Source organism: Gopherus flavomarginatus, chromosome 7 (genome assembly GCF_025201925.1).
Source record: "Gopherus flavomarginatus isolate rGopFla2 chromosome 7, rGopFla2.mat.asm, whole genome shotgun sequence".
Classification (NCBI taxonomy): Eukaryota; Metazoa; Chordata; order Testudines; family Testudinidae; genus Gopherus; species Gopherus flavomarginatus.
Genome location: NC_066623.1, coordinates 114,355,781 through 114,373,303, shown reverse-complemented (window position 1 = coordinate 114,373,303; position 17,523 = coordinate 114,355,781). Strand labels below are relative to the sequence as shown.

General features: G+C 49.2%; 1 protein-coding gene across 4 annotated transcripts in view; it reads left to right on the top strand.

Moving 5' to 3' along the window:
- RNF220 (ring finger protein 220) overlaps positions 1–16,505 on the top strand; it is a 331,783-nt gene extending 315,278 nt beyond the window's left edge. For all 4 annotated transcript variants that reach the window (XM_050961155.1, XM_050961156.1, XM_050961154.1 and 1 more), the window contains 2 exons: positions 288–362; positions 13,055–16,505. In XM_050961155.1, coding sequence (XP_050817112.1) covers positions 288–362; positions 13,055–13,126 — 147 coding nt within the window. In that variant the 3' untranslated portion in view covers positions 13,127–16,505. The remainder of the gene's footprint in view (positions 1–287; positions 363–13,054) is intronic.
- The last annotated feature ends 1,018 nt before the right edge of the window (positions 16,506–17,523 follow it).

The window sequence follows — 17,523 nt, the reverse complement described above, 5'->3', positions numbered from 1 at the left end:
CTAAAGTTTAGATCCCGGCTTAGTTTTCACTCAGCCCTGAAGTCAGGGAGCGTTTGCCCAATTTCTATGCTTTGTTTCTGTCGGATGCATCGCACCTGGCCCACTGTATAAGGAGCAGCTCCTGAGCTGTTTTCTTCTGAAGATGGGAATAATGGGGAGTGTTGACTCTGGGTAACTGCCCTCTTCTCCTGCCCCCTCCCCGACTCCAATATCCTGGTGACAGAATTGTAGGCTGGGAATCCGCCAGCCTTGTATGTGACAGGAGTGTCTTTGCTTTCTCTCTTCAGGACTCTTACACAATGCCCCTGACTTCCATTCAGTGCTGGCACGTGCACTGTGAAGAATGCTGGCTGCGGACTCTGGTGAGACACTCGGCTACTTTCTCGTTGATGCGTAGACATCTCCTCTCCACAGACGTGCGCTGACATTAGAGGAGAGGTTCTTGCTTGATAGGAAGTGGGCTCAGTGGGGTACTCGTTTGTGGGGTGCCCAACCTTTTATTCAGCACGCCCGTCAGACTGGAGTCCTTCCGGTCTGATTGCGCTGGGCGGAGCTGGGTTTGAGTTACCCTCGCTGGAGAGTGGTCACTCTGTACTCACTGACGAGGGGGCTCAGTGCTGGAACAGCACCGCGTGTGGATTTCCTGTCGACTTCCAAAGCAGTTCTGTGCACTGCAGCTTGGACCCCAGCTTAGATCCACTTAGCTGGGATCCGCTGACCTGTGCAGCACCCGTCAGTGCTGTTTCCTTCCCCTCTTCTGAATAACTGAAACAGCGTCATGCAATTTTGAACTAGTGTGGTTGGTTGTCTGGAAAACTGGGCACTATTGTAGACGAGGTGGCCCAGTGCCCCCAGGATTTGCATTTGTGTTCATTTCAAAGGGACACTCTTGTGTTAAAATTAATAGTTTGTTAAACAAAGCAGTGCCCTTTCCTTTCCTAACCCTGACTTCCTGGTTTTTCGTCTCCTTTTATTTTCCCTCGTGATGCTGACCACAACATTTTCATTTCACTCAGCCTGGGCAATGGAGATTTGAGCTAGTCACTCTCACTTTGATGCTCAGGCATTAGCAGGCTGCTGCAGGGTTGGGTTGCAAATGGTGTACGGGGACTTGCACTCTTCTAAAAGCTGCTGCTGTTAGGTCCTGCAACATCATATTCTTACAGAACACACTGTAAACTTGGAGCTTCAGCTAATCTGGCAATGGGCCTCCAGATACTGCCTTTTAAATACCGTGGCTGAGAAAAGTTACTGGGATGCTGAGATGCCTGCAGCATTGGGTATTAATAGCAACCTCAGTAACTTGACTGTCCCTGGGCTGTATTTTCTAGCTATTCAGCTACACCCCTGTCGCTCTTTAGATTACACAGGCTTTTTTAGGCATTTAGCAGCACATTGCGAAAGACTCTTGCCCAGCTGCACAGCAGTGAGGTGTTGAGATGAATGTATGCGCCGCTGCTCCTAGGTATAATCCAGTTCTGCTGTGCTGGCTGCAAACGCAGCATAGAGCATTTCTGTTCCATGTTGGATTTTATTCCTCCATGTCCTTCACCCCTCTGCTCCCTGCTATCCCAGGATGGTCTTTTAGGCCAGCGGCACCTATTGTGAGCCCTTCTGAGGCTCTGGCACACTTCAACGTCTGTCAAGCCCCTTCGTTCCATTGACAGCATTCTGCGACTTGCAATAAGACTGAACCCCTAGAAGATTGCAATCCTGGCATTAAGGGGTTAACATTCACTTCTCCAAGGAGAGGAGTGTTTAGATTTGGTCTCACCCCTCCCTCCCCACACTGTTGTGTGATGGGGTAGATGGGGACTGGGTTTGCTGTGTATTGGACATGCCCTGAGCCTGGCTCTGACCAGGCAGGAGGGAAGGGAATATTCCTGCAGGACGTAGGGTTAGGTGCTGGCACTTATGTGGGGGAAGCAATTAATAGGTGGCCGCTCATCTGTTCCCTAACCCTACCCTCTTCCTGCAGCCCACGGTTGATTAAACCAGGGCCTTTCACGAGGCGTGCTTGGGCTCTGTCCCTTCTCCCAAATCGCCCAGCCTGCATTCGCATGTTTCTAATGTAACCATTAAAATGTAGCCCGAAGACAGCAATAAAAACCCTGGAACGCGTTGGTGCTTTTGTGTCTTGATCAAAGTCAATGTGTGTAATCTCGTTAAGACTGCCCTCCCCCACCCCACCCCCCCTTTTTTTTTTTTATGAATTTAATGGCATACAGCAGCTGGGCTCACTGGTTAATACTCACCAACCTGCACTGTTCTAATTAAGGTATCTCCTTTTATTTCAGGCACAAAAGAGACTCTTGTTTTCTTTAACAAGCGAGGAGCTGTGGGATAGTGTGTGTAATAATTGCTGCTGTTACCTTTCCCTGGATATAAAGCCAGCTCCCCAGGGGGTGGCAGGGAAAGCAGAAATAGCCTGCGCGTGCAGCACACATGGAAAGATTTGATGTGGGGGGAGGGGCAACATTTTTCTTCTATTGTGCAATAAACAATTTGTTGGAGTTAATAGGAGTTATGGGGGGGTGAGTTGTGTTGGGCTTCCGGGCGCTTCTGAACAGTCTGGAGAGCTGCCATCCCCCTTAGTGAAAAGTCCAGATTTTCTATGCCTGTGTTTTAATATGCACAGCTGAGACCTAATGTTAGATTACATTTTCTTATGTTATATATTAAAGCCTTAGAAACAAGGGATCAAAGTGGGAGACAAAGCTTCTAACGTCACGCAGGAGGGCACTTGCTGCCCACATCAGTCTCCATGGAGCAGGGACGGTGAAATAATTTAAAAAACGTATAAGCTCTGAAGATTTTCTAGAGCCAGATTGTCCTGGGCTGAGCACGTGCTGACTTCCATTTATGTCCCGGGCAGTCCTCAGGATTGGGCCCTTAATATGTCCTGCTCTGAAAAAGGCACTTTGAAAATGGCTTCATGAGGCTTCACGCTGTGTGTGTGTGTGTCTGACTTCGGATCAGATCTGCTGAGTTTATAAGTCAAAACCTGGGTATGGCTTTCTACCAGCTGATCCCACAGACTCCCCCGGGGTCAGAGAGTCGTCATTGACCCAAATGTTCTGCATTTGGAACATAGCTAACAGTTCTGTGAATGAGACCTGAGCCAGTGCAAACGCCAGCTCTCCATCCCATTGCTGTGTTAGCTTGCAGTAGTGATTCAAGCCAGCAGATCTGATTGCATACACACAGGATGCAGTCCTGGTTAGTAAGAAGAGCCCTTTCTACTTACTCACCAGAATAGAGCTGTACTTTACGGGTGCATCCTATGTTTGAGAAACTCAAGAATTTGGTCAGTGCCTCTTAACGCTAATGGGAGATGCCCAGCTAGATGCTGCTTTGCAGATGCCTCTCTGAGTTGGGGAGAAACCATCTGTGCATAGATGAACAGTCAGAGCACTTTAAACAAGTGACCATCTTAACTGTTCATCCCACTTCCTGCACATAACCAAACCAACTGGAGCCCAAGAGGCAGCAGTTTGCATGCTTCTGGGTCTGAGTTTTCTCAGCTGTCATGCCCTTGTGTGGTTCTGAGTACGTGGGAGATTGCCAGTGATATATGTCCGTATCCTAAGGCCAGTACGGTCCTGCCTGGATTTCCAGTGTAATCAGTCTAACCTTTACTGACTTAATTTGTCTGCAGTTTTTGTTTTTGTTTTTTTCAGACCACATTTGTGGGCTAGTTTTTACTTGTAGGCTTTTCTGTGGGGCTTATCGCTGCAGTGTTTGAATTGCAATGCCCACGAGTCAGGGAAGGAAGAGGTATCATTGTCCCCAGTTTACAGACAGGAAAACCAAGGTACAAACATTAAGTGATTTTTCCCAAAGTCACATTGGAAGCCTGTCCAGGATCTCGCAAGTCCTAGCCTGAGAATTTCCAAGTAAAGTATTCCTGTAGTCTAAAGCCAGACGGGACTTCCTGTGTAGCACAGGCCAGAGAACTTCACAAAAGAATTCCTCAAGCAGATCTTTTAGAAAGGCATCCAAACTTGAGTTGGAAATTGTCAGTGATGGAGAATCCACCATGACCCTTGGTAAGTTGTTCCAATGGTTAATTACCCTCGCTGGTAAAAATTTACACCTGATTTCCAGTCTGAAATTGTCTAGCTTCAACTTCCAGCCATTGGATCGTTTTAGACCTTCCTCAAGCTAGATTGAAGAGCCCAGTATTCAATATATGTTCCACATGAAGGCACTTAGAAACAGTGATCAAGTCATCCCTTCGCCTTCTCTTTGTTAGGCTAAATAGACTGAGCTCCTTGAGTCTATCGCTAGAAGGCAGGTTGTCTAATCTGTTAGTCGTTCTCAAGGCTCTTCTCTGAACCCTCTCCAGTTTATCAACATCCTTCTTGAATTGTGGGCACCAGCACTGTACACAGCATTCCAGCAGCGGTCACACCAGTGCCAAAGAAAGAGGTAAAATAACCTCTCTGCTCCTACTCGAGAGTCCCCTGTTTGTGTGTCCCACGATTTCATTAGACCTTTTGGCCACAGCATCACAGTGGGAGCTCCTGTTCGGCTGATTATCTGCCATGACCCTCAATCTTTTTCAGAGTCACTGCTTCCGGGAATAGAATCCCCCATCGTATGTGTGTGGCCTGCATTATTTGTTCCTAGATGGAGACATTTACATTTAGCTGTATTAAAACACACATGATTTGTTTGCACCCAGCTTACCAAGTGATCCAGATTGCTCTGAATCAGTGACTTGTCCTCTTCATTATTTACCGCTCCCCCAATTTTTGTGTCGTCTGCAAACTTTATCGTTGATTTTATGTTTTTGTCAAGGTCATTGATACAAATATTAAGTAGTGTAGGGCCAAGACCCGATCTCTGTAGGACTTCACTAGAAACAGGCTCACTCGAGGACAGTTCCCCATTCGCAGTTTTATTTTGAGAGCTATCAGGTAGCTTTTAATCCATTTAATGTGTGCCATGTTAATTTTATGTCATTCTAGTTTTTTAATCAAAATGTCATGAGGCATCAAGTCAAACGCCTTACAGAAGTGTAAGTATATTACATCAATGTTATTATCTTTATCAACCAGACTTGTAATCTCATCAAAAAAAGTATCAAGCTAATTCGACAGGATCTGTTTTCCATAAACCCATCTTGATTTGCATTAATGTATTAATTGAGTTCCATATCAGCTGCTCCATTTTCTTGCCCAGGACTAATTACCTGGGTCAGCCCATTTTCTCTTTTTAAAAATGGGAACAACATTAGCTTTCGGGAAGTTCCTTACTGCTCCAACACTTACTGAAAATCAGCATTAACAGTCTCGTGAACTCCTCAGCCAGCTCTTTTAAAACTCTTAGATGCAAGTTACTTGGAGCTACTGATTATACAATGTTTTACTTTAGTAGCTTCTGTTTAACACCTCCAGAGATACTAGTGGAATGAAAAGACTGTTATCACCATAAGATGAGACTGTCACCTGTTTTTTCCCCAAACAGATTTGAAATATTTATTGAACACTTCTGCCTTTTCTGCATTATTATTGATGATTCTAATATTTCCATCTAGTAATGGACCAATCCCATTGTCAGGATTCTTTTTGTTCCTAATGTTCCTTTTGTTCTTATTGTTCCTAATATATTTTTAAAACTCCTGTTGTCCTTAATTCGGCTGGCCATATATTTCTCTTCCCTTATTAAGTTTCTAACTTCCGATTTATATTCATTACTCTCAACTTCCTCTCTTTGTTTAGTGCTGCCTTCACTTCCCCCCTCTAACCATCCCCTCCTTCCTCAGCTGCGGAATTGTGACTTTTTTCTTAAATAATTGCCAGTTGTCCTTCCCATGAGTTATAGCTCCAGGACTCCTGTCTCTCAGAACATGAGCACTCTGCGAGGTGTAACTGTGTTGTAATTCTGGATGGAATTGCATTTTTATCCTGGGTTCTGTGCATCTAGACCCAGCACCTCCTTTGCATATTCACTCATCATCTGGTTAGCAGTTCGCAGACTAAGGCATATTTGAATGTAAGTAAATGATGGCGCTGCAGGACCGAAAATGAGCTTTTAAAAAATCATCAGATTCCTGGAACTCCCCTCAGCAGTGCCTTCTGAACTGATCTGTCAGGAAAGCCTTGTTCGCTGATTGAGACATATTTTTCTTGTATATGGTACTAGTTAATACTGAGCCTGGTAACCTTCCTCAGGTAACTAGTACGTGTCCCAAAATACAGCCCACGTATTGCGGGTGGCTGTTTGCAAAGCTGCCGTAACAGTCAGAAAGCTGGAACTCATTCCTGCCTTTCACTGGCTTGCGCCAAATCCTTAATGTATTTTTCCTGAAGCCTCGTGGGGCAGCAACTCTCCCCACTTCCATCCTCTTTGGGTCATGGACCTAGCTTTATATTTGTCCGCAAAGCAACATGCATCCCTCTACTGCTGTGGAAATAAATGAAAAAACACCAGCACCGATGAATGGTATGCTTTGAATATGGCCTACAGTGTGTGGGCACATTTTACACACACACACACACACGCACGCGCAGAAGTATGGTCTAGTTCAGGGCTCTTTATAACATTGGGTGTCTCCCTGCAGTCCTCTCTGCCTCAGTTTGACCATCTGTAAAATAGGGGTACTAATCCGCACTGTGGTGAGACACTTTGAATGCTTTGGGTGGCTGTGTAAATCCTATTTGCCTTCATCTCCTTTGCGTCAAGGTAGTGCATCCTCTTTGGAGACTGATCACTATTCACAGACTAACAGAATAGCAGGAACACCCTAAGCTCTCACTTGCTGCCTTTAGCTGGTTGAAAACAAATGTAGTGTAATTCTTTTTTAAGAGGTAGCTTTAAGATAAAAAGCTCCAGTCCTTCCTGGCAGCAGGTACCAGGAACAGCTTCTCAACGTTGCAGCTCTCATTAATTTATTTTTCAGACTACCTGAAGTGATTAGGCCATACTGTGGATCAATCACTTGCCAAATTTTAATTAAGACGGGAGGGAAAAAATAATTCCCATCCTGGTCCCAGCCCCTTTTCTCTACCATGTTTCAGCCCCGGAGCAAACTTATTGCAGCAGAGTTTTATAAACCACTGAAAACTGAGGTTTATAACGGAAAAGCTGAGATGGCCTTTACTGTAGCACACGCTGCTATAACACATCAAGGCTGTTCCATGGAGCAATGATGAAAGGAGCAGAAGGACTGGGGGTTGGGGGCTGGCCAACAGGTGTGACTTATTATTCCACACCATTTTTATTTCAAGGGAAAAGTTTAGTAACCCCAGCTGGCAGGTGAGGAGCCGGGGAACAAATACTTTCCCATTGTCCCTGTGCCAGGGCATTTGTGGGAGAATAGTTTAATTGCCTATAGTAATAAATACTGTACACCACCAAAAATGTGGTCAAATGCAAGGAACAAGGTTGTAAGTGATTTTAGTGCTTTAAAAAAGAACTCCACGCTTAGAATGTGGAGTTCTGAATGTAGCGCACGTGCTGATGTGTGCGGGGACGTCAGCTTAGAAAACACAATTCTTCCCAGGAGACTAACGTCGTCATTTTTCCCTGGACTGTTTAACACCAAACATAAATACTAGGGGGACCCAGAGACCCTGGGCCTTCCAGCTGTGTGTGCAGCCAGCCTGCTTAGAGTGTGAGCTGCAGAAGGTAGCTAAGCTGGCGTTGTTCACACTCCGACATGCCCCGCCCTGTCCTCTCTGAGCGCAGCGAAACAACATTCTCCCCCATCATAAAATGATCCACACCAGGGTGTTCTCTTGGTGGGACCCAGCTTGCTGGGTCAGACTCTGCAGCACCATAGTCAGTACCTTTATGCCTTGACGCAGGAACGTTCCTGAAGTGAGAATGAGAGAACTACTAACCCTGCCTGGAAGAGCTGGATTCTCGTCTCTGTGGTCTGAGCCTTCCTTGGGACACTAGAATGGCTGTTCCCATCTCTCTGGTATGGGTCACTTTGAGGCTGTGTTCAGATCCAGAGTAGGGTTCAGATCAAGGGCTAATCAGGGCTGGATCTTTGAATAAGAGACTGTGAAAATGGCAGAAACCGCCTGTGGTTGGATTTCTGTCAGCTTGTGTGGCTGAAAGTTGTTTTCATGAAATTCTTGAAATCTCGTGCGCAGAGGGCAGTTCCCACAAGCTCCCAGCTGCGTCGAAAGCAGAAAGCACAAACCCTTTTGGGTTGGGATCCCCCAAGGAACCAGAACTGAGGGGCCTGTTTGGAGCCAGCGATTCCAATCAGCCCCCCTCAGTTTGCAGGGTATTGAGTTTGAGATCCTTTTTCTAAGCAAAGAGAGGACAGATTCCAACCCCAGGAGGGGCCACTATGATCCAGTGTGGCCAGAGAACTGTCGTCAGAGGATTCCTAGAGACTCCTGGCCCTTGCTTCGTCCTGTGCCCTGGTGGGCGTTGAGCGGTGGAGTGGCACCGTCTGAAGGATGACTTCTACTGACAGGCATCCTGGGTCCAGTGTATGGAGAGAGCTGAACGGCGTGCACGCGGTACGCAAATTGCTTTCAGACGGGAATGTTTTCTCTGTCCCTCTTAAGCTCCCAGCATTCAGGTGTCTGATCTGTAGGTAGTGCAGCTATCCTGGAGAAGAGCAGGGAGCTGGGAGACAGCTCTTTGCTCAGGCTGGAGCAGCAAAGTGATCTTGGGGGTTAATTGCTTTTTCCCTCCTCGTCTTTCTTCTCAACAAGCTCTGGAGTTCAGCGAAGTGGGTGGCCCAGCGAGGGCCGGGTCTGGCTGCATGGTGGGAAGTCCTCCGTTATACACGGTGCACTTGACGGAAAGGGTTTCCCTTGCCTCTCTCAGATGGGGCCCCCCAGCTGCTAATCTCCTTTCCTAGGAGTTGTATGTGCAGGTGTTGCTCAGACAATGCTCTGTCACTCAGAGAATCCTGCCCCCCGCTGGGGCCTGTCTCTGTATTCCAGGAGGGTGTGCTGGTCCCCCATCTCTCAGGACATATGGGGAGGCAATAGGTCCTCTGATGGGGCGAACTGAGCAGGAAAAGTTCCATTAAAGTTCTTCCCCCTTGCTGCATTCAGCTCCAGCCAGGCAGCCCCGCTGACAGTGGTGAGGCTGCAGGGCGTATCTGGAGGCACTCGTCAGCACTGCATGAGAGCACCCAGCGTCTGTGGAGCAGGGAGCACTGTCCTCTCTCCCTGCTTTCTCCACCCGCCCAGCAGAGTGACAGCACCAAGCCATTCCAGGGAGTGGAAGCTGCAGAAAGAATCCGCTTCCCTTGTGTAATCAGCGGTGAGGTGTGATTGGACAGATGTTTCACTGGCTCTTCCTTAATGAACTGCTCCCATTCTCTGGAGTGCCTCTTGGGAAGGAAAGAGTCGAGATAGATGTGCAGAAGCTAGCCACATCTGGAATCCTTAAACTCCCAGTTGCATGCTCAGTTTTGCTTGCTGGGGCACACTGCAATCCGGAGTTGAGAACTTGCCAACCACCAGCCTGTGTAACACTGATTGCTGCGCACAAACCTCTCTGCTCCTCTGGCACCTCTGGAGACCCTGCCCTCCTGTTAACAGTGGGGAGCCCGGGAGCCATGAGGCTGCAGAGAATCTGCCAGTGCCAGTGGTTCTGTCGGATGTGAATTGAAATACACCTCTACCCCGATATAACGCCACTCGATATAACACCAATTTGGATATAACGCGGTAAAGTAGTGCTCGGGGGGGTGGGGCTGCACACTCCGGCAGATCAAAGCAAGTTCAGTATAACACAGTTTCACCTATAACACAGTAAGATTTTTTGGCTCCCGAGGACAGCGTTCTATCGAGGTAGAGGGGTACATTGTATTGATGCACACGGTGTGAACCCCCAGATTTCTGAATCTGAGCAGCAGTGCGACATGTCCCAGCCTGAAATGACAGTGAATAGCTTTAAAAATTGGTCACTCTTCCTCTTCATACCGACCTGCCATGACCCCCAAGAACAGGGATCTGCTTTGTAGACGAGCATTCAGCCCAAGAAATGTGCTCTTCTTGGCAGCTTTAGAAAATCCAGAACACAGGTCTTGAGAGAGACGCGAAATGCTGGATTATAACCTGGTCTTCGTAAAGTGAATGTACTGATTTTTAAGTCTACCGCCATAGTGGGGTGGTGGTAGCAGCGCCTAGAGATCAGCTGGGCTCTGTGAAGGTCCTTGCATTGTGGACTCCCTTGTGCCAGGCTCTCCACAGGCATAATGAGAGACCAGCCCTGCCCTGAAGTGCTTAAAATCTACAGAGACAAGACAGAGGCTGAGTGGGGAAAGGACTTGCCTGAGGTCACCGCAGAGTTAGGAATAGAACCAAACTCTCCTGACTCCAAGTCTCCTGCCCAAGCCACAAGGACCCACTGTCCCCCGTGTTCACCGAGTGATTTGAGGGGGGTTAGTGGCTTTATTCATCTCCAAGGCAAGTTGTTGGGGTTGGTGATGCCTTAGGTCTGCCTTGGAGGCACTGAGCATTTCCATCTCCCATGCGAGGCCTGGGGAGCGTTCAGCTCCTCTGAAATGATCCCTTGAAACGAGGCAGGTGGGTGAGGTGATATCTTTTATTGCACCAACTTCTGCTGGGGAGCGAGAGCCGTATTCCCTCATCCACCTTGTCTCTAGTGTACTGGGGCCAACACGGCTATCGCTACGCTGCAGAGAATGAGGTGGCAGCTTGCGCAAGGAGGGAAAGGAGAACCGACTTGGCCTTGTCTGCGCTGAGTTCTTAGTGGCACAGGTGCAAGCCCCTAGGGCAGACACATCTTACACCTGGTTGATGCTGGGGTCAGCTGAAATGGTCAAAATTCCCCTGCACTGATGTAATTTGCCCTCACTAAGGGGTTTGCACCAATGGCTACAAACCAGTGTAGACGTAGCCTGAATTTGTCCTGGAAGTCGGAAGAGTTTCCTGCTTGGGTTTGATTTTCCCTGCCCCGTGTGCTCATTGTGCAGATATCTTCGCAGAGCAGAGCTGAAGCTAATTGTCGCGTCAGAGACAGCATCCATCTCTTCTCTCGTAATCCGAGTGCCACTGGCAGTAATCAGTGCAGCATGGCTGGATCCGAACCTGCCCTTCCCCTGAGCCCAGATCCTGCAAACCTGCTGAGCCCACTGCTCTTAACGCCCACTTTCTGCCCTTGCTGCAGAGATCAAACCAAGCCTCTCTTGGGAGCACTGCTCCTCTTCCCGAGAGACTCTACCCCCTCTGCGTCAGTCTGTGCGAGCCGTAGCAGCCGGCTGGCTTTCCCCGCTTCGTACAGCCCTGGGGGCCTGGCTGATTCACGGGACCTGTCGCCATGCAGGCTGCCTGGGGAGCTGGGCTGGAAAGGAACGGCTGGGAGGCAGGTTGCCAACAGCAAGCAGAAGAGCCGGGGTGCTCAGACAGAGACTGTGCTTGATGCTTTGACGCGGGAGTCAGAAGGTTGTGTTCTGGTGCCATTTGTTAGTGTTTAAAGCCAGCACTGCCTGATTTCCAGGTCTGCTGCAGCACTGCTGCTCTGCTTGCTTGGAATGGAGGATCAGTTGCCGCAGAGCCATCTTTGTCATTTTTCTCATCAGCTATCTGTCACACATGCCAATCTAATGATCACCAGCTTAGGTTGACCCCAAATCTGAGGCTTATGAACACCCTGTACCTGTCAGTATCCATGACAGATGGCACCAGCCATTGGTTCATTTCGTGCAGCGCTCGTGTCATCCTGTTCCCTCGCCTGGGTTGGGAGTTGTCTTGTGTCTGTTCACCTTGGCAGCAGATGCAAACTCCTCTGTAGTGTGGTGCAGAGGTCTGGGAATCCCTGTTCCCGCTGGCTGCCTGAGGCAGGCTGGTGGGGTTGAACAGGCCCTCGGTCTATACAGTTATGGGGCTCTGAGTCATGGATCGTGTTGTGCTCGGGACACAGGGTTTGAGCGATGGGGTTTGGGGTACAGGTAGCTGAGCCCTCATGTTGCCTCAGTCTTCCTTACTAGGTGGCTCCTTGGAAGCAAGAGTGCAGCCTCTAAAGGCCCCCGAGCCACAGCATCAGGAGAGAACGTCCAGCCCCGCAGGGCACTGGGGGGCTACATGATGCTGAGCTAGTCCCCCCTCCCCCCCAGGTGTAACAGCACCCACAGGAGCATTGCACAGCGGGGGGCAATGGTGAATGCTGCATTAACTCTTCTTGGAGCAGCCCTGACCTAGGGACGCTGTCTGCAGGCAGCCACTCCCTCCCCTCCTGATCCCATGAAGGGGCTGCTCCAGGGTCAGGGGAAAAAGCAAGAACTCTCCATGGGGCTGTCACTCCCCATGCTGCTCCCTCTGCTTAGAGGAGCAGCACCGAAGCCTTAGGAACAGTGTCTTTCCCCGCGCTCCCTGTCCTCCTGTGAATGCCACAGCTGCCATGAAAGTGTCACTCTGTGTAACACAGAGCCCCTTGCTGGCTTGGCAGACGTGGGGGTCAGACCCAGGACCCCTGGTGCTCCATTAGCGCAAAGGCTGTAAGCAGTTGAGCTAGTCGGCAGTGGAAGATAGAGCTACTCCAAGTGTGAGCTACATCTGACACCCAGGGGCCAGCGCACACAGCTGGGTCAGGTGGGAAGGATGGAGAGGGACAGCTGGAGCCCAAGTGGGTGCTGCAAAGAAGCGGGTGGGAGGCGAATCGGCTAATTGTTGCACTGCCAAGCGCTAATCCGGCTCCAAGCCTCCTGGCTGTTTCCTCGGAGCAGGGGCTGCTCCAGCACAGTCTTAGATGGGGACTCTCGAGAAGAGCTGGCACATGGGCGGGGTGGGGGTTAAAAGGATGCAGAATGAATGGCCCTGGCTGGGTTGTCCTCTCCCTTGTGGCTGGGGACCTCCTAGGTGCATTCTGTTGGCAGGGACTGTGTTGGGGAAGGGAGCGCCTGATTTCACTCAAAGGGCTCATACCTGCTGCTCGGGGTGTCTCCTCTGGTCTGTTTCCTTTATGGCAGGGGTCCTGGGTATTGGGAGGCCTTGGTCTCTCCTGCTTCCATATTGGCATCCCCAGCATCACAGCCAAGGGGAAACTCGCGCAGTCATCCTGCGTCCTCCTAGGTGACATTTCTCTTTGTTCCCTCCACTGGCTGCAGGGTGCTAAGAAGCTCTGCCCTCAGTGTAACACCATCACATCTCCCGGAGACCTCCGGCGCATCTACTTATGAAGGACGCAGCCGTAGGGCGGGACACAGCCAACCGGATCAGCTCATCACACCAAGGGGGGAAGAACGACGACAGAAAAAGACGTTTCAAACAAATAGACTCCAGACGTGGACTTGAAGATAAAGGAGCCACGAGGAAGCCTCGGCCTCCATGTCTCTCGTGTTGGAACCTCCTCTGACAACTCTACAGCGGGCAAAACCAAACCCTTTTTCAAAGCAGTGTTCCCCTCTCCCCAGAGCTGGCTTTGCATTGCGGGTGGCTTGTGAGCCCTGCCTTTGGACTGTGCTGGGCACTCCTCCAACCCCAGAAGGCTGGGAAGGGACCCTTGGCAGAAAGATGTTAAATACCCTGTAACTTGTGTTCTTTGTTCAGTTTGGTTGGTTGGGCTTTTTGGTTTTGTTTTTGTTTTTTTGGATTTGTTTTATTTTTTGTTGTTGTTTTGGGGTTTTTTTGGTGGTGTTCTAGTGAGTTAAAAAAGGGTTTAAAGAAAAACACACAGGCAGAAAATGAAGCACATGTAATATAGATTCTATATGTTTACAATGTTGTGTATAAATGGGATAGACACAAACATTACATACTGATAAGTTGCCCTTTTTTTTGGTTGTATTTTTTTTAAAGAAGAAAAAAAATGAGCAGAGAACATTAAACCCATATTTTTCTTGGTTCTGCAAAGTTTTGGCATTAAAGTCATTAGTTTAAAAAAGTATCTATATACATATCTATAATATAAATGGTTTAATGTTCTGTGATGTATATTTCCTCAGTCAAATATGAAGTTAACAGCTTTTTAGTAATGGCTGTAGCATCACCCATAACTTACGAGACTTATGGGGAGTAGGGGAGATGGGTTTTTGCATTAGTCGTAGCTAATGGGGCTGTTTCTAATAGAATCTTTATCCCACGGAAAGCCAGCGGGAGGGCGGCGGTTGGAAAGGTCTGGCTCTGGTGCTGTCGCCTCTTTTCCGTATGGGGCAGGGGCAGGAGTTGAGATTAGACAGAGACAGGAATGAATATTGCCAAGTGCAGCTCTCTCCAATGGTTGGGAATCTGCTCTTCAAAGCTTCAGTTAACCCAGCCATTGCCCACGAAAACCAAAGGCCGTGCCCCTGTCCGAGCAAACGTGCCACTGGCTTGGTTTGTTCCCACTGGGAAGGAGTGCCCTGCCCAATGGCCCAGGGTGTTCTCTCTGCTCTGGAGCGCCTCCTCTGCCCGCAGGAGAGGTGGGGCCGTGGCTCAGGCTCAGGGCCAAGGCTTCCGTTCGTGTTCTCCCTTCCGGCTGAGACCGTTACGGGCTGAGCAGCAGGAAGTGACTACAGTGCGGGGAAGGAAGGTTCTTGCTCCAGGTGTTCTCTGGGGAGGCTGCTGTGCTGCTGCCTTTGCTATCTTCGTCCATCCTGCTCTCTTGTTCTGCCGCTTTGCCAGTGCTGGCCGGGAGAGGCGTCCAAATTGCACTGACTTTCTGGTACGAGCTCTTTGCTAGAGTGGAAGGTTGCTTTAGTTCACCGATCTCTTCCAGAGCCTGCCTGAGCCGGGATTCCTAGGACATGGTGCACGTTCCTCCTCTTAAAACAATGCAGAGCAACTTCCACCTCCAAGTAAAGGGTGATGCTAGGGCCCCTCTCTCAGGCCAGTGGGTTGGCAAGGAGAACCCAGCCTCACGGAACTGACTAAGATGAGCAAAGATTCAGATACTTCCAGTCAGTGCAGTGATCCCCAGTGACCTCCTCCCGGGAGATTTCCAGCTTCTTCCACAGTGGCACCTAGAGCCGCTCTCACTTGTCCGTAGCTTCCAGGTGCACAGCCGCACACAGTCACCGGCCAGGGGTTGCCAGCTACTCCCCCGTTACCTCGGGAACAAAGAAACGAATGTGCTTTTACCTACCAACAAGCAACGTTCACCTCTCCAGCCAGTTGAGTTTGGCAAGGCTGCGTGAGTGTTGCTGAAAGACGCTTACCAGTGGCCCCTGTTGCCAGGGTGGTGACCTTGCAGGGCAGTAGCCCAGGGCTGGAATGTGGGAGGAGGGAGGTTGGTGACAGTAACCCTGTGTTGCTATTTGCCAGGCCGCCCTTTCACTAGCTGTCTCGCTTGGTGAACCTAGGGGAGAGACCAGAACAAGCTAGACACAGGAATATTGCACGTCAGTGGTTATTTGGAGACTGTTTGGAAGCCAAGGTCACTCCTGTTTGCTGGATTTCTTGGTGCAGGACACCTGGCCACCAAGGTGGGCTGACACCAAGAGGATTTACTACTTAGGAAGCTGGACTCCTCCCCAGCACTGCATAGGTGATTTATGTTTTGCAGTAACAGAAGATTTGATGAGGCAGCTTGTCTCAGTGGTGATATTTCTATCACAGCTTCTCTGCCTGAGTGTATGATGTCTTGCTGCTTGATTTGTAAAGGACCCTGTTGCACAAAATAAATCTTTCTCCTGCTGGAATTATATTCCCCCTTCCCCACCCCTCACCAAAGCCGATATCACTTAAGTCAGAGCTTCCTGGGTCCTTACGCTGTCCAAGCAGCAGTCTCTGCCTACAGTACAGTTGTGGCCCATGTGAGTCTATCTCGGGCATCTGTGGCCGTTCCCTGGTAGCCGACATGTTGTGCACATGTACCTTCCTGTGCAGTGCTTGGGAGCTGGAGAAACTGTTCTGACATCCCAAGTTGGGACGTTTCTCCCCTGATGAAACAGACCTGTGAGAGCAGAGAGAAGGGCTGCATGTGCAGTTAACCCTTTGAGTGCCATTTGGCATGCTGAGAGGTAGCTCTGCCTGTCGCATTTTAAGCCCTGGGAAAGGCACTTGGCGGGTTTGTTTTTTAAATTGGAATAATCAACGCCACGTGGTGGGGCAGCCAGGCCCAGCACTGGCCGGACAGTGCCCAGAGCTGTGATCTCTGTCAATGGAATTGGGAAATGCGCAGTGATTTTTTTTCTTTTAAAGGCAGTTGGGAATGGGGAAAGGGGGGGCAGGTTCCCCAGTGCCCGAGCTCTGCCTTGCAACAAGGCACTGAGAGCCAGGATCTCTCGTGTGTTGTGGAGCAGCAGTGTGCTGTGTACGTAGCTGTAAAACATATGTAACCAGTCATGTTTTTTTAAATGTAAAGCCGTCCCTGGTTTTAGGAAGGGTGGGGATCCAATGGGAGAATGGAGAGAGAAGAGTCTCGTTCTGGCCTTCTCAGGAGCCAGCCACGTTTTCTCCTCTTCCACAAGGAGCTTAAACGAAAAAAAGGAATTAACTCTTTGCCCAAAGAATCCCAGTTGCACAAGGTGATATTCCAGTTGTGTCAATGATTGTGTGTCAATGTATATTCTATAAAAAGGTACTTGTCATTCCCGTTTGTAAACGACATTTGACATTAATTAAACGAGTATAAATCTTCCCAGTCTCTTTCCTTCCCTCCCTCTGGCTCGGCACTCTGAAGCGGGTGGGAATGTGACTATGATGCACCTTTGCTCCTGCACCCGGTATTGGCCTGTGGCCAAGGGCTTTGAGCGCTGAGACAGCTGCTACTCTTAGGCCCAGGCACGCACTAGTTGTGGGTCGGAGGATGTTGACAATATACTGCAGAGTCTAGAGGTGGCCACTCCTCAGTTGGAATGGGAGGTGACCTTGGTGGGAGGAAATGGGTGTCAGCAGTGGAGTGGGAGATGGACACTTCTCCAGCCACCTCCTGTCTCTTTTCAGCACTGATCAGAACGGAGCTGATCATAAGCAGACAGCTTCCCATTCAAACCTCTGAGGCACTGATAGATTCCCAGGCCAGGAGGAACCATAGTGATGAGCTCATCTTGTAGCGCTCAGGCCAGCCCCAAAATAATTCCCAGAGCAGATCCAACCTTGATTTAAAAGTTGTCAGTGATGGAGAATCCCCCCGACCCTGGTGAATTGCTCCAGTCGTTTTCTCCATCAGAACCGTGCGCCTTCTTTCCAGTCTGAATTCGTCTGGCTTCAACTTCCAGCCATTGGATCGTGTGAGCCCTGTCTCTGCTAGATTGAAGAGCCTGTTGTTAAATATCTGTTCCCCACGTACATCCTTTCCTCCGGTGCAGAGGGCCTGGATGTATCAGCACATACTAAGTGGGCATCCTTTCTCCTTAGCTCATCTCAGCTCACAATGCACCAGTTCCCCTTAGATTTGCCAACAGTGCAAAATCCGCATTATATATTCATATCCTGCGAGTGGAGTTGGCAGTTGCTCTTTGCTTGACTACTTCATTGATCTTTTTTTTTTTTTAAACTACTTCTTTAGTTCTTGAGTCCAGATTTCCTAATTTGCTCTGTGTCTCTGTTTCCACGCGCAGAAATTCAGATTGGAAAAATTGCTTTTTAATTGTTAAGATTTCCCAGCTGATCAAAGGGGAAGAAAACAAATTCTCATTCCAAACACCGCCCCTGT